Source organism: Panicum virgatum, chromosome 7K, assembly GCF_016808335.1.
Source record: "Panicum virgatum strain AP13 chromosome 7K, P.virgatum_v5, whole genome shotgun sequence".
NCBI lineage: Eukaryota > Viridiplantae > Streptophyta > Magnoliopsida > Poales > Poaceae > Panicum > Panicum virgatum.
The window spans coordinates 44,417,066-44,432,993 of NC_053142.1; the positions used below are offsets into that span (position 1 = coordinate 44,417,066).

General features: G+C 50.5%; 2 protein-coding genes across 2 annotated transcripts; both read right to left on the reverse strand.

The window, feature by feature from the left end:
* Positions 1–5,188: 5,188 nt before the first annotated feature.
* On the reverse strand, positions 5,189–6,726 carry LOC120643089 (SUMO-conjugating enzyme SCE1-like). The gene is made up of 5 exons (XM_039919616.1): positions 6,537–6,726; positions 6,331–6,414; positions 5,844–5,990; positions 5,620–5,733; positions 5,189–5,526 (listed from the first exon to the last, which is right to left on the reverse strand). Exons 1-5 carry the CDS (start codon positions 6,609–6,611, stop codon positions 5,464–5,466), a joined length of 483 nt encoding a protein of 160 aa, XP_039775550.1. The 5' UTR covers positions 6,612–6,726; the 3' UTR covers positions 5,189–5,463.
* Positions 6,727–7,560: 834 nt separating this feature from the next.
* LOC120641544 lies at positions 7,561–9,247 on the reverse strand. The gene has a single exon (XM_039917715.1). The coding sequence runs from the start codon at positions 8,879–8,881 to the stop codon at positions 7,841–7,843; it is 1,041 nt and encodes a 346-aa protein (XP_039773649.1). The 5' UTR covers positions 8,882–9,247; the 3' UTR covers positions 7,561–7,840.
* Positions 9,248–15,928: the final 6,681 nt, after the last annotated feature.

A 15,928-nucleotide genomic window follows, 5' to 3' on the forward strand; every position in this document is an offset into this window, starting at 1 on the left:
AAAACACGGCCTGGAGACGAGGCTAGGGCACACGCGCGTGGGCACTTGGAAAGCCAAGGCCACCGCGGCGGCGCACAAGGCCGGCGATGGCGGAGCTCGCCGTGGCGTTCCAAAGGCAACACCCCAGGCTTGCTCGGGGGTGGGCCGCGCGCGCATGTGCTTATGCGCGGGCACCGGGTTCCCAGGGCCGCGACATGGCCCTGCCGAGCGAGCTCGGCACGGCGATACGGGGGCAACGCGATGGTGGCGGTCCGGTTTGGCTTCAAGGTGTGGTGAGGACGGGGACTCGGGTGTGCGCGCTCACGGCGAGACGTGGCGAAGGAGGCTCAAGACGCACAACGGCGAGAACGCGCGCGTGGGTGCATCCCAGGTGCTGTGGGAGCCAAAGGCTCGGTCTCTGGCCAGTGCTTGCGTGTGTACGACCGTGTGTGCGCCAGGGCAGGGGCACGGGTGCGTGATCGTGTGTGCGTGCTCAAGGGGCCTGGCGAGCGTGCGCGGTCTCCATGCCGCAACGCCGTGATGTAGCGACGACAGCGGGGCACGGCGCGGACACAGTTCAAGGGCGGCTCGGGACAAAGTAGGCACAAACGAGGCAGAACGGTGGCGAGGCGAGGCCCTCACCGGACAGCAGAAAGGATCGGTGAGCAGAGAGGACGGCGCTCACCGGCGGGCTCGAGGTAGACGAAGGCGAGGCCGTGGAGAGGTGGCACAGGGATGAGGCAAAGACGTGCAGGGAGAGCCGCAACGGCGACGTGGTCGAACAGGCGCAGGCTCGGCGTCGATGTCCTCCGGCGGCGGCGCTCCGGCTCCTCCTTGGTGGGGCTGGTGTCGCGTCCTCCTCTTCCCTTGGCCCGGCGGCGTTGAATCCCAGCGGTGGTGGCGTTCCACGGCCGCGGTTCCTTCCTTCTTCTTCTTCTCTCCCTCTCCTCTTTCTCCATTCTGGCGGCTGGTGGCGGCGGACCAGGGAAAAGCACTTGGGCTCTAGGGTTTGGGCGGAGGCTGTGGGTTTTATAGGCGGGTCGGCTAGGGTTCTGGGCTTGGCGTGGGGTGCTCCGAGGCGCGGACGCCGAGGATCGACGGAGGTGGCTTGGGGGCGCGGGCAGGGCATGTGGCGTGCATCGCGCGGTTGGATGCTCGCAATGCTAGGGTTCCAAGCGCGTGCAAAGGCGGTCAAGAGCGGCTGGCCGACAGCAGGAGGCGCGCGGCAGGCGGTGACGCGAGCAGGCAGTGCCGGCGTGAGAGGCGAAGGGCGCGGGCGGTCAAAAGTGATAAAGGCCCTGGGTTCGGGCTGGTTAGCGGGCTCGTCCGGTTTGGGGTCAGGGCTAGGATAGGTTAGCGGGTTAGGGTTAGAGATGGTTAGCGGGTTATTAGAGGTTAGAGCTCGGATTTAATTTGAATGGCTCAATTCAAATTAAATCCCACACAAGTGTTAGCGTTTGAAATTAAATTGAGGGGCACACCTCGATTTAATTTCCACACAATTTCACCCAATAAAATAAATCCAAAACCAAATCGAATTAAACAAGGTAGAGCCAAATAAAATCCAATAACTCCAAATATTCTCACACTAGCAATACATTATCCTTAATTATATTAGAAATTTTTAATTACTAGGATTTTTGAGAAGGCAGAAATCCTACTTAAGTTGATATTTACAGCATTGCCACGAAAAATTTTGAAATTCGCATTTTTCGACTTTATAACATTCCGGAAAAATCTAGGATGTTACATGGCCCGAGGGAGCTTGGCCACGGCGGCGGGCGGCTGAGAGCGTGGAGGCGGCGCTGCAAGGCTCGACGGCGGCCCGGAGCTGGCGAAAAAAGGGGAGGGGACCTCGGGGGTTCTATTGCGCCCCTTACCTTGGACAGGGGTGGCGCAAGGAGGCGGCTATGGTGGACGGTGGCGGCGTTGGGAGCTCGGGAGGAGGCTGTGCGGCAGTGGAGGTGGCTGTGGACCTCGGAGGCGAGGTGGAAGGCCTACTTATAGGTGTCGCAAGGCGGTGGAGCTTGGCGGGGCGTGGGTGGAGTCCGACGAGCGGTGCAGGGCGCCTTTAATGGCGTTTGGTGTCGCGACGCGGCAGCGGCGCGATTTGCGGCGGCGACGCGATGGCTCGGGCAGGGAGGATGCGCAGGGAAGGACGAGCACGTGGAGGGGCCGGCTGCTTGTCTCGCATCGAGTTGCGCGGCTCGAGCGGCGAGGTGGGGCGCTGAGCGGCCGGCGGCATTGCTGCGCGCGGGCTGTGCGGCTTGGGCGGCGAGGCGGTGGTGCTTGTGCGGTCGGTGGGCGGCACGGCGAGCGGCGCGGCCGCGTGGAACGCGTGTTTCACCCAGGCTTGTGTGCGTGCGGCGCGTGGACGCGACGGGACGAGTCGGCGGCGAGCGAGCGGCGCAGACGCGTGATGCGCGTGCGCACGCGCGGGCGGGGCGCGCGTCGAGGTGGCGAGGGGGCTCGGCGTGCGCTGTGGCGTCGGGCCAGACGAGCAGAGGCGCGTGCACGCGCGCGTGGTCGGGAGAGGGGGAGCGGCCGGTGGCGGGCCGAGCGGTGCTCGGGGGCGCGCGACAGAGGAGAGGGAGGAAGGAGAGAGAGAAGGGGAGGAAAAAGAAAAGAGAAAGGAAATGGAAGAAGAAAAAGAGAAAGAGAGAGAGAGAGAGAAAGAGAGAGATTCGCGGTGGCGACCGCGGCCAGACGCGCACGCGCGCCGGTCGGGCGTGACGCGCGGGACAAGGGTGAACAGGGAGACGGACGACGAAAGTTTTTGGGAAGGTATTAGGGTTTAGGGTTAATTGAGCTCAACGATGAAAAAGAATTTTGGAAATTATTTTTAGCGTGTGATTTATTTGATAAATTTTTCGGGATGTCACACTTTCGCTTTCCAACGATGATGGCGCTGCGTTCACCGGAGCCGCCGTCATTCTCTGCCTATGAAAATTGGGGAAACCGGCCCGACCGCCTCGTCCAGTGGCCGCAGCCACCACCGAAGCGATGTGAGTGGAAGGAGAGGAGGACCAGCCCTCTCGCAGACGCCACCTCTGCTGCTCCGCTTCCGGCTCCGCGTACGTGCTCACACTTCGACAATGGGAAATAGCAAGGAACAATACGTGGAGAGCAACGGGATGGGGAGGGTGGGCCGGCTGCGTGATGCAGATGGGTGAAGGTGATCAGGCAAAGCGTACTTGGCGAGCGGGATTGAACGCGGGTACAGCGGGCAGGTGTGCGGAGGCGCAGTGAAATCGTGATGGGGACGAGCACCTGACCTGCGTTATAGCCGCCGGTGCGGTTCCCCCGGCTTCACGCCGTGCACGGTGATGCAGCTCGCCTGGCTTGCGCGGCGCGGCCTTGTAGCCGCCGCCGGGGAAGTCTGGCCTGCGCCCGCAGCTGAGGCCACAGACGGGGACGGCCGCAGCTCGCCTGGCTGCGCGGCCCGGCCCCGGAGCCGCCGCTTTGATGTGAATGGGAGGGTGGGGGAGCACGACGCGGATGGAAGTGGATGGAGGGGAGGCGGCGGAATCTCGCGGACGAGGAGCAGGAAGCAGCAGATGGAGATAGTTGTGCAGGAAAAAGGGATGTGGGCGCTGTGGCGCATGGAAGGGGAAGGGGAAGGAAAGGGACGCTTGATTGGCGGGACAGGCGCGGTCCTCACCGGCGGGATCAGAGTTGGGTACGCGGGCAGGTAAGAAATTTGCAGGGTGAGAAAAGTAGCGGCAGAAAGGCAGAAACATTTTGCAGCCTACTGTTTTTTCTTCTCCCACAAAACTTTCTCCCAGTTTGCTACTGCCAGGTGGGGCTCTTGTGAGGGGGTACATAGATATTTTTTAGGTGAAAAATATTTTTAATTGTTTTGGTTCTTTATAGTGAGTGTAGATTATGGGCTTTCTGTTTATTGTTGTGTTCGCTTGTCAGCCTAGAACCCGTGTAGGATGATGGGATGAACACGGCTTGAGTCCAATGTGTTTGCCTGTGTTCGTATGCATACAAACGGGCCAAAAGAGAAAAGGAACCCAACGGCCCAATGCTGCACGAATGCAGAAGTCCAGCTGTCTCTGTCTCTTCTCTATCAACTAACGTTTAGGGAAATTGGCCCCTCTGTCTCTTAGGGTCTGATTGGTTGAGTGCTAAAATGTGTCTTGCCAAAATATGGGCATGTTCATAAATTTTGGCATTCATTTAGTTGATCTTCAAAAAATTGACATGATTTAAATTGGCAACATTCACATGGCCCACACTTTGGCTGTTTGTGCCAATTCTCTTTCCTGGCACTTTATTTTGGCATCAAACCAATCGATGGCCAAACTTTTGGCCATCTCATTTTGGCATCCAATATTTTTGCCCACATTTTGGCAAATAAGAGCATCTCCAACAGTTTGGCAAATCGAGTTGCCATCTTTGATTTTTTGTAAAAACGTTAAAAATACTCCTCCAACAGTTTGGCAAAAGACTTGTCAATTTTTGTCAACTTGGGAAAAACCAGCCTCCAGCGCGTAAATATACGCGCGCGGCGCGCAATTGGCATCGTGGTTTCTAGTCAGGTAGGAGGGTGAAAAAAGAAATAAATAACAGAGAAGAGTTCCTGATTTAAGTTTCAAGAGGTGGAAGGGCATAAATATAATTTTGTTTCTCTCTCAGAGTTCCTGATGTAAGTTAGATCTGGATTTGGCAAGTGAATTATGCCAAACTATTGGAGATAAACTCTTTTTTTACTTGACATATCTTTTTATATGTTGGCAAAACACAAGATATGCCAAATAAAATATGACAAATTCTTAGAGATGCTCTAAATTTGGCACGCCCATATTTGGCATACCCATGATTTGGTAGGGCAAATTTTGGAACCCAACCAATCATACCCTTATCTGCAGCGGCAGAAGGCATGTCTACGTGTGTGTGTGCGCGTTCGACTCTAAAAAGAAGTGATCGAGCTGCTGTACCTCACCTCGTGGACAAGGATGAAATGAAATGGATCAAACGAAAATCGACCCACAAATGAAACAGCCCACGCAAACTGCTAAAATACAAAGGACACATATCGAAAAGATCTGGACCGTTAAAAATCAACTGAAGTTAGCGTGCTTTCTAACGATGTGCCTAAAGGCACTTTCTGCAATTTCGTTGCTCTGGTTAAGGAATTTGTGAAAACTCGCCACGGAAGAAGCTCACTAGAATAATAATTGCAAGAACAGTTCAAGGCCCGTAGAACAAAAGGCTTTCGCTCGCCGTATATATAGGCATCACAGTAAGATGCTGAATTGCTGATAAGCCGAACAGACGCTAAGATGTACCTCCGGTACTTCCTACTGTATTTTAGCAGTTCCAACAGTAAGTTGCCAATTTCCCATGCCACATTATAATCACTGCATTTAGTCTTATAATGAATAATAAGCACAAGCATTACAAGTTCCGATCCACTCCGGCAAAACGAATGCTTGGTTATTAGCTACCATCTTGGTTGCTGAAAGCTGTTCACTGCTACACATGCAAAGGATACCGCTTGGCCTGCTGACGAACACGATTCTTGTACTCTGGCAAATTCTGCAAATGACAACAGACAAAAAAAAAAGAACACAACGGTAAGTGCATAATCTTATCAAGATTAAGAAAATTTCAGCCTAAATTATTTGAAACCTTCACAAGGAGCTCATAACATGAATTCTGCGCAGGGGATGCTGGATTTGGATTATCAAGCAGGTCTTGGATGCCTATGAGAATTTGGCGCACGGTGATGGAAGGCTTCCATCCCTGAGAGACACACAATAATTTCATTACCAACGCAAGTGGTGCTATTCGCATATATGGTATAGAGCATATGGCATGCTGATAAGAAACTGTCCACTCAGTTTGAAGCTTACGTTACCAAGGATGGACAGGCACACTGCACCCGTATTGTAGACATTGACATGGAAAAAGCCAGCAGGAAACTTGCAGACAGGAGCGCTAGTTGGGTAATTTTCATCAAAATTAAGAACCAGAGGGAAATATCCTCCCTCCCAATCAGTCTGCATGCATGTATTGTAATATAATTAGACAACGATCTTAGTTGTAGCAAGATTATGAAACCCTGCTCATCAAGGATAGAAAAGGTCAGCAAGTTCTATGGCGGCTAAACTATAAAAAGTATGATTTCTTATCAAGACATTGGGATATGAATTAGTGCGTGACGACTTGATCTTCCGTTCGTTCCAGATAAGAGACCGTTTTGAGTCAAATATATATACAGAGGTCCATTATTACCGAACAAAACCTCGAGTTGTTAGGTTAATTTTTCAGTTACCTCCAAAGGGCTAGGAATGACGAATAAACGGAAGGGGCTTGGTTGGGGGATGAGTTTTTGCTTACGCCTTCTTTGCCGGGGACGATGCAGTTCCAGACCATTAGGTTGACGGACCCATCCGGCAGCGTCTCCGGCTTGGCCACGAAGCCCTGGAAAGAAAAAAGAAAAAAAAAGCAAGCAAGCAAGCATCGCATCGCATCGCATCCATGTCCCAATCTTAAAAAAAAAAAAAGCAAGCAAGCAAGCAGGCAAGATCTGAAACGACGCGCACGTGGGGGTGGCTCCTGCGCCAGGACTTGCGCTCCTCGGCGAGGTGGCCGCGGGCGACGCCGCCGCCGGAAGCCATCCCAGCAGACGTACTCTCGCGCTGTGCCGGCCGTCGCCTAGTCGCTCTATTCTCTATCTTGGGGGAATGAGATAGATCGCGCGAGAGTAAACGAGGGCTACTCAGCGGAGGGGGAGTAAAATAGAGAAGGGAGGGGGGTTTCCCTGACTCGTCGACTACCCGAGGTTTAACCCCGTATCCCTTCCTATTCTTCCGTTTTGTTTCCTTCCTATAATAATTTTTTATTGCAACTTGCTCATTCTTTATTCACCAAAATACCTAGGATCAAATCGATAATAATTATTATAACAACTTCCTATAATAATTTGTTGTAAATAAAAAAATAGAAAGCCGATTCTCTAGAGGAATTTTTTTAGTGGGATTCTCTAGAGGAATTGAATCCCATTAAACTGAGGACGTGGCAATATCGCGGGCAAAAGAGGAAGAGAGAAAAGAATACTCAGCGTGGGCCTCTGTTCGTGCCTTTGTTTTTTTTTTGAGAAATCGTGCCTTTGTATTGGTTATAGCAGCCCAGGCCATACAGACTCACGGCCCAATGGGTCAGAACAAATGTTCAGTCCAATACTTTCTTTTGGATCATATTTGGGGTTGAACGTACCGGTGCACCAAATTGCTGCAATAGAAAATTTTAGCTAGCGTACTCAGTGGCGAAGCTAGAGCAAATTGAAGAAGATGGAGTTGACTTGTGGGTGCATAGAGTTGAGTCATGGAGGTACAAATATGGTGAAAATTTGAACATGAGCACTGTTTTTTCATATTGGGGGGGGGGGGGGGGGGTGCATTAGCACCTCTATTTAATAAGTAGCTTCGCGCCTGGGTGCATTAACATGAACGCAGTGGAATTGATCGAGCGAGATTCAAATTCTTTTGAAATTGAAAAAAAGGCAAGTGCAGCTGCTTAAATGGCGTTTGGACCAGGTATCCATCGTGTTAAACCTGTGATAGGATGGGAATAGGTGTCCATGAAAGAATGGACAAGCATGTTGTTAACAGAAAGACACAGGGAATTACAGTGTTGATACTTACAAGACACAGGAACTACAAATAACTTAAGACTGTGTAAGTACAGCTAGTACAAACTAGTACCCCGAGTTTACCTCCTCCATTATTTCAATCAAGGTATTACCACTGACAATTTTACATAAAGAATGTCGATCAAAGTTACTAGACAAAAATAAATTTTAAACTACAAGCAATTCTTTTACTTCCAAGTTCCTGCCTGAACCGTGTCACAATGTGGCGCAGTACTCGGTCTCCAGCTCGTCCGGCGTGGTGCGGGACCCGGCCGCCGACGGCGCGCGCACGTGGCCGACCATGGACACGCGCAGCGCCTCCTCCTCGTAGGCGCGCCGCTCCATCTCCGCCACCTCCGACTTGCGCCGCTGGATGCTCACCACGGCCACGGCGACCATCCCCAGCAGCACGGTGCCGCCCGCGCCCAGCGCCGCGCCGAACAGCGCCAGCTTCCACTTGCTCACCTCCCCGATGTCCGCCTCCCCGCCGCCGCCGCCGCCGTCGCTCACTCCCCCGACGACGAGCGCGAAGTGGCCCTGGTCCGATGCGTGGCAGATGTTGGTCCCCTCCTCCACGTCCGTCACGGTGATGCTGCTGTTGAGCCCCACGGCCATGCAGAGCGCCGCGGCCCCCGGCTGGAGCGCGGGCACGGCCACCGAGAAGTTGACGCGGATGGCGGCGTCCGTCAGGTCGATCTCCAGCGCCGCCGTGCCGTTGCGCCGCACCAGGCCGTAGAACATGAGCCCGACCACCGGCGACGCGAGGCGGTAGCCGGCGCCCACGGCGTAGTCGTCGTAGACGGACGAGAGGTTCCCCAGGTTGACGCGCACCGCGATCAAGTGCGCGGCGCGGCCGCGCACGGCGAGGCCTGGCGGCACGGTGAACTCCCCGAACCGGCGGACGCCGTACCTCCGCAGGCTGCCGGAGCGGAACCGCGCCACGGTGGCCTCGACGCCCGACAGGCTCCCCGGGAGGGCGAGCGGGTACGCGACGCCCGTCCTCCGGTGCCTCCCGTGGTACCACTCCTCCGCGGCCTCCTGCACGACGTCGTCAAGCAGGACGGTATCCTGCAGCTGCAGCTCCTGCTGCTGCGGAACGGCAAGCGCAACGGTCGCGGCGAGGAGCTGCAGCAGCAGCAGGAGGAGAAAAGCTTCGCGGCGCGAAACACTTGTCGTCATGGCAGCTGGAAATAAGAGCGGTAGCGTAAGACAGGGACAGCATGGGGACATTTTAGTTGGGCGAGTGAAAGCGAGCATGATGGCAACGCCAAAAGCTTCTTTCTAATGGCATAGCATCAGCAGGAGACTCACTGCTATTCTGGTGACCTGTGGCTTGTGAGTGAAGCATGGAGCTGTGGCACACAGCACGGTTAGGTTTGATCTGGGTTAATAGGGGATTAAATCTATGAGCAAGTGTACGGGAGGGAGCGATGATGGCAGGATGGTGCGATTTAGTACCGAGCGCAAGTGTGTACGTAGGAGTGTGGTCTGCAGGGACAGGACGGGATTAGGGGCGCCATAGAGCTGTTGATTAGCCCCGGTGGCGAGGGGGCAGTAAAGCTCGCCACTTGCGAGACATGGATTGGGGACGAAGGTTCTTCATCAGTCGGGCTACAATCATGTCTGTCGAGCTCTGGCAGCAGGTGAATTGTCAAAAGGATGCCTCTTTTTATAGTTGAAGCGGCTCCTGCTCCTCCTGCAGTGGAACGTTCCATGGAAGCTACTAGCAGCTCTGCAACAGGGTGTGTGCCTGAAACATGAAAGGAACATCAGATTCTTCGTTCAGACAATCAGACTTCAGGGCATTCACATCTTTCTTCTTTCAGCAGGAGGCCCGTGGGGGAGTAGGGTGGGCATTTCAATGCAATGTTTTCTCGTGAGCTTTTCCGTTGCCTGATGCCGCGATGCATTTATGCAGGACGTACCTACGGTTCTCAGAATTCAGGACCCTGACAGTACAGTGTACCAAATGCTTCAGAGTTGAGACAACTACACCAAGTGCAAAGATAACTGAAACTAGTCATAGAATGTAGCCCCCTACAGCTCCGTTTCACCAATCTCGCTCGACACTTGGATAGACAGATCAACTTCTTCTCTAAAAAATGGCACTCAGTACTTCGCAGCACCGTTGCTCTGAATCTGAATCTACAGCAGACATACAGGTTTCCTGTCAGTTTTCAGTGACTTGGCGGAAGTGTTTGCTCACTGGATGGACGGAGGCAGCGACCTTCTCTGCCGCGGGGTTCGATCTGGATGGAATGATTGTGCGGGCATCGGCGTGCTCGCGGCACCATTAGGCTTGCCCACGAATTGTCTCCCCGATCCGTTGGGCGCTATTATTGAAGGCCCAAACGCGCATTGCTTCATCAGAACAGTAGTACTACAACGGCCGTCAGGCATCAACGCAGGGGTAAAATGCTCTCCTGCCGCGTGAAATCTTTGCTTGGATCAGGCGCACCGGTCCGCCGTTTGAAGTTGATTTTTCTACCACTAGTATGTCAGACTGTAACAGCAGAGGTAACCGGGTTCGTGTGGTTTAGCGGTAAGCATAAGTTCGTGTTGGTCAAGGTTTTCTGAGTCCCGTTTAACATACCATCATATTTGCAATCAAGAATCTGTCTTTCTCATTTGGTTAGCGCTACCTTTTTTTAAGTGGGACGGCACCGACTCGATTTATGTAGAAAACCTGCTTCTCTTTTCAACAGTTTGCTGGGAATCATAACTGCGCTGAAGCCCAACCTTCATTCTATTTTTTTATTTGTTTCAGATGTGATGATGAATTGTGTGCGTAACACGAGGCAGCGGAAAATTGCAAAGCGCACCACTGGGCTGGACACAGCTAGCTGGTCTTAAATAAAGGAAAAAAAAAGATGTCATCAGGTGGGCCTGATTATTCGGGCCACAAGGTTGGCCCATATACCACTTGGGCCGGCGCAGAATTCAGCCCAACACTCCGCTCGCCTTTGTCCAGCATGCTACATATGCTCCACCCGGGCCACCGCAGAGTTCAGATTGGCGCTTTTTTCTTTTTTATATTTTTTAAAAATAAAAATTTCAAAAATATATGTCCGTTTTGAAATATTTCAAAAATATCCCCCGGTCGCCCCCCTATAGGGCGACAGGCCCTAGGTGTAATTTTTTTCATCAAATTTGCAACGAGGTCCCTAGAAAAAAAAGCCTGTCGCCCGTTGTCGCCCCCCCAACGGGCGACAGGGGGGCCTGTCGCCCCCCTCGGGCGACCACTGGGCCCAGCCCACGGGCGCGGCAGGGGGGGCCTGTCCCCCTCTGCGGGCGACCGGGGTAAGCCCCCTTATATAAGATGCAACCCTCATTCCCTTCTAATTTGAGCCCGAAAATTCCACCAAAAATCCAGAAAAAAGAGAGGGGTGAGGAGAAGGGAAGCGGCGAAGCACTACCGGATTCAGCACTTGTGATCTGCAGGTTAGTACATTTAGTTTATATATTTTTCTATTTAAGTACTACGCATTTAAGTAGGAGTAATTTAAGTAGGGGTGAGTAATTTAATTTAATTAGTGCTATAGTAGAACCATTTAAGTAGGAGTTTAATGATACTTTAGTTTGTAGTTACGTAGTAGTAAATTAGTTTAGAAAATTAGTACTACGCATTTATTATTACAATTGCAGTACTATTAGAGACGTGTTTATAAATTAATTATGATTTAGAATAGAATTTGGCCTATGCAGTATAGAATTTGAGTGTCATCACGTAGTTATGAATACTTATACATTGTAGTTGAATTTCATACTTAGTTTTTACGGATTATTGAATAAGGTAGTGAAGTAAAGAGTATAACTCGATAAGTATTATGTGATATACAGATATGTCGAGCAAGATGCAGTTTCAAGTATTTTATGGTTTCTACAATGTTATGTATGGGCCAAATGGAGTAGATCTTTCTGCCTTTAAGTGCACATCTAGCGCCATAGATAAACCTCTGGAAAGGAGTTTTGGTTCCATATGTAAGTGGCTGCAGCGTGGGTTCCGTGTTGATCCGTTGACACATGTGATCAACGTCCAGTCTCTTGTTAATTGGGAGGTAGAAAGTGAATTATGTGAATTGATGATGATACATAACACTGATGACTGGCAGAAGTACATGCAAGCTGCTCTCGCCATTCTTGTTCAAATCCGGGAGAAGACAAAATGAAATCCAACATTGTGCAGATCAAGGAACTCCGAGTATTCAAAGAGAGACCAATTATGTTGAGCAAGATGAGTCAGAAGAGACAGGGAACCAAAACATGGGACCACAGGGCCTTGCTGATGAGGGAGAGAGGATACATAGCATTGTGGACGAGATGGAGGCAGAAGACCAATCCGCAATAGAGATGGAAGAATATGAGGGCTCATCTGATGACGAGTAGTACTCATTGCCAAAAGAGTGGAAGGAGCATGGTTTTGGCAGTCATGTCGCAGAAGATGTACGAAATCAGGAGTGGGAGTACAGAGGGAATGAGGTAGTGCAAGGTGCAACATATCCAAATATTGAAGCTGTAAAAGATGCTGTGAGACTATGGGCAATATCATTGAAACGAGAATTCAGAGTCGTAAAGTCTGGCAGTAAAGAATATGAGGTGAAGTGTGTGAATGATGGATGTCCATGGCGAGTACATGCATTCAAGGGGAAATGGAAGTCAAACTGGAAATGTTCCATTGTGACAGAGCACACTTGTTTGCTGTCAGAAGTTCTTCCCTCGCATCACAATATATCATGCGACTTTATTGCAAAGCAAATGTATGTGTTTATTATGGACAACCTAAATTATGAGCCAAAAATGATTGTTCGACATATTGAACAGACTTACCAGTACACCATCAGTTATTTAAAGGCATGGCGGGCTAAACAAAGGGTGTTCGAGATGCGGTTTGGCACATACGAGGCATCATATGATAACCTACCTCGGATGTTATCCCAGGTTGCTACTAGAAATCCTGGAAGCTTTTATGACACGTAACTCGTACCAGCCGTGTCTAGGGGACAAAGAATTATGCAACGAGCCTTCTTTTGCATAGGTGTTTGTGTTAGAGCATTTCAGTTTTCTCTTCCGGTGATCTGTATTGATGGCACATTTTTGACTGGAAGGTATAAAGGTCAGATACTCACCGCAATCGGTGTAGATTGCAACAACCAAATAGTTCCGCTCGCATTTGCATTTGTGGAGAATGAGAACATAGACAGTTGGTATTGGTTCCTTGAACGAGTGAAGATTCATGTTATTGCTGCACATCCAGATGTGTGCCTTATTAGTGATAGGCATGCAGGTCTGCTGCAATCAATACTGAAATTGCAACGTGGAACTGCGACAACGCCTCCATTGTGGCCCGATGTCCAAAACAGGTGGTGCATTAGGCATATGGATGCAAACTTCTATGACCACTTCAAGAACAAGGATCTTAAGAACTTGTTTAAGAGGTTGTGCACCCAAAATCAACAGAGAAAATTCAATGCATTATGGCAGATGCTTGATCAGTTGACTGCAGAGCTAGTGAAGGTAAGGGCATCAGGAGCAGGCACGAGTCAGGCTGCAGAGGCTAGGGATTCAAGTGAGAAGCCATTTTCACACTGGATTCGAGGTGCACCTAAGGAGAAATGGTCATTCCTTTATGATACCAATGGAATACGGTATGATATTCAGACAACGAACCATGCAGAGTGTTTCAATATGGTTATGCGTTCTTGTCGTGCCTTTCCTCTTGTGGGAATTGTTGAGTTCATCATGTATGGGTGCATGAAGTATTTCAGAGAGCGTTACACGGCTGCAAGCATAAACATCAGCAACCCCCAAATTCAGTTTTGCAAAAGAGTGACACAATATATGCAAGAGAAGATTGAAAAGGTCAAACTGCACCGCGTCATATCGACAGGTACAATGGAGCATAGATTTGAGGTTCTATGCAAGGATAGAACTGGTCGTGGTATCCGTAGAGATAGGGTGGTACAGGAGAGTTTGATTACAGTAGATGGCAAAGCCTTCTGCTCCTGCATGAAGCCTAAGTTATTGCATTTGCCATGCTCCCATCTCATTGCGGCATGTGCAGAGTCTGCGTTGCAGCCAGGAGTATTTGTTTCACCTTACTTCAGCAAGGAAGCAGTTGTATCCACCTGGGGACATGAGGTATACGGGATTGGAATTGTGGGGCCTTTCACTCAGGATAATGAGAATAAGATGTTTATTCCTGATCCAGCCACTAAGAAAGGCAAAGGCCGCCGTCAGACACATTGTATTCGGAATGGTATGGACGAGTCGGAAGTAAGCAAGACACAAAAGCGTTGCAGCCAATGTGGAGCATTGGGTCACAACTACAAGAAGTGTCCTCAGAATGCACTTCACGATGCTGCTGACGTCGGTCCTTCCGGAAATCCCAGAGATGGAGCACCTCCTACGTTCAGACGAGCATCGGCGAGAATTGCTCGTGGAAGGCATTCGGTGTCATGATCCGCAATTGTATTTTATTATTTTTAAAATGTAGAAATGAAATATTGCAGGTATGTAATGAAGTATTATTGTACCTATGTGTCCAGTTTGTATGAAATATATATTTACTACTGTCCAGTTTGTATGAAATATATATTTACTACTGTGTTCTCATATATTTTTGAATGCTGGTATGGAGATGGACTCCTTGCTAGACCCAGTTATCGACTCGAGCCACAGGTCTTACTTTGCAGCTGTTGAGCACCGAGCCCTAGAGGTGCTACGTCCTCGTCCACCCGGGGAGGCGATCTCTATACACCACGATCGGTGTGACCAGTATGTAATGAAATATTATTGTTTATCAATTATGTATTTGTCGGTATTCCTTTGTTTCGACAATTTTGTTTTTTTGCAGGTTACGTGAGGCCGGTCTACTGACTCTGAGCCGTCTTGTCGAGGTTGGGCCTATTCAGCTCGACCGATCCCTCCTGACGGCGCTCATTGACAGATGGAGGCCGGAGACACACACGTTCCACCTCCCGTGTGGGGAGATGACTCCTACGCTACAGGACGTGGCCTACCTTCTCGGCCTCCCTATCGTCGGGGAGGCTGTAGGTCCGCATGTGGTGGCGGCCTCGTGGAAGGATGACCTGGAGGCCCATTTTGCCCTGGTTGACCGCGTGGAAGAAGCAGGTCCGATCAACCTGCACCCGCGAGCAGCAGGTCCTTCGAAGACCAGGTTCCTACAGTTTACAGTACGTATTCATTCCATATATAAATTTAATTGTTACAATTCACATGTTCCATTGACAGTTGAAACCATAAATCTTAATTGTTTATGCAGCCTGCCCTGTTGGCTGCGGATGCCGACGAGTACAGTGTGACCAGATCACTGGAGGCGTACCTACTTTGGTTGTTTGGTTATATCATATTCAACAACACTCATGGCAACTCGGTCGATAGGATTCTCCTTCCGTATGCACGGGAGATTGCAGATGGGGACGAGGTAACGTACATATCTCTTTAAAATTAGATCAAGTGTTCCTACATATTTACTAATATCACATACAGGATACGATCCAGCTACTGCGTTCGGCCATACTGGAATGTTTAGAGGGACAGCACCAGTTGGCGGACCGTATCCAGGGATGGCACCAGGGCCACAGTTACCGGTCTACACAGGTTAGTTTATGTTTCGTATTTCGGTTTCTACATGTCATGACTAAATATACGAGCGTACGCTAACATCCACATTTTTTGCGTAGGATTCTGCCCCCATGCGGGCCCTGGACCTTCTTCTTCCTCCTTTGGACCAGATAACGAGACCTTCACCTTAGACGACTTCGACAGCTTGAGTCCAGAAGAGCCTGCCGCGCAAGGTGACCCCGATGTCTTGGGGTATTCACAGCTAGGAGGAGCACCACTTGGGATCTCTCAGCAGCAGACACCGCAGCCCCTTGCGCGTCCTGAGCGACAGGTGAGGTCTCCGGATGTTCTCACCTACTCCGAGGGCCATGTCCGTGCCCAGCAGAGGGCTAAGAGGGTCCAACGCCCTAGGGGTGATTAGATATTTCTGATGTTTGTATCTCTTATGTTTATTTGTAATGAGATAGCTGTGGACCGCTTATTTGTATCCGATGTTTATGATTGTGCTAGTTTACTTGTCATTTGTTTCTATACATACTATTGATGTGAACTTATTATGTTTGTGAATTCCATAATGCTCGTGAAATAAGGGAAGTTCTTGCGATTTTTTCCCGCGATTTAATGAAGGACAAGTTAGGTGCGGTAGGAGTTAGCGGCCGAGATCCTGCCGACGATGATGACGACTACACGCTCGAATAGCTCAAAATAGAAACCATAGTG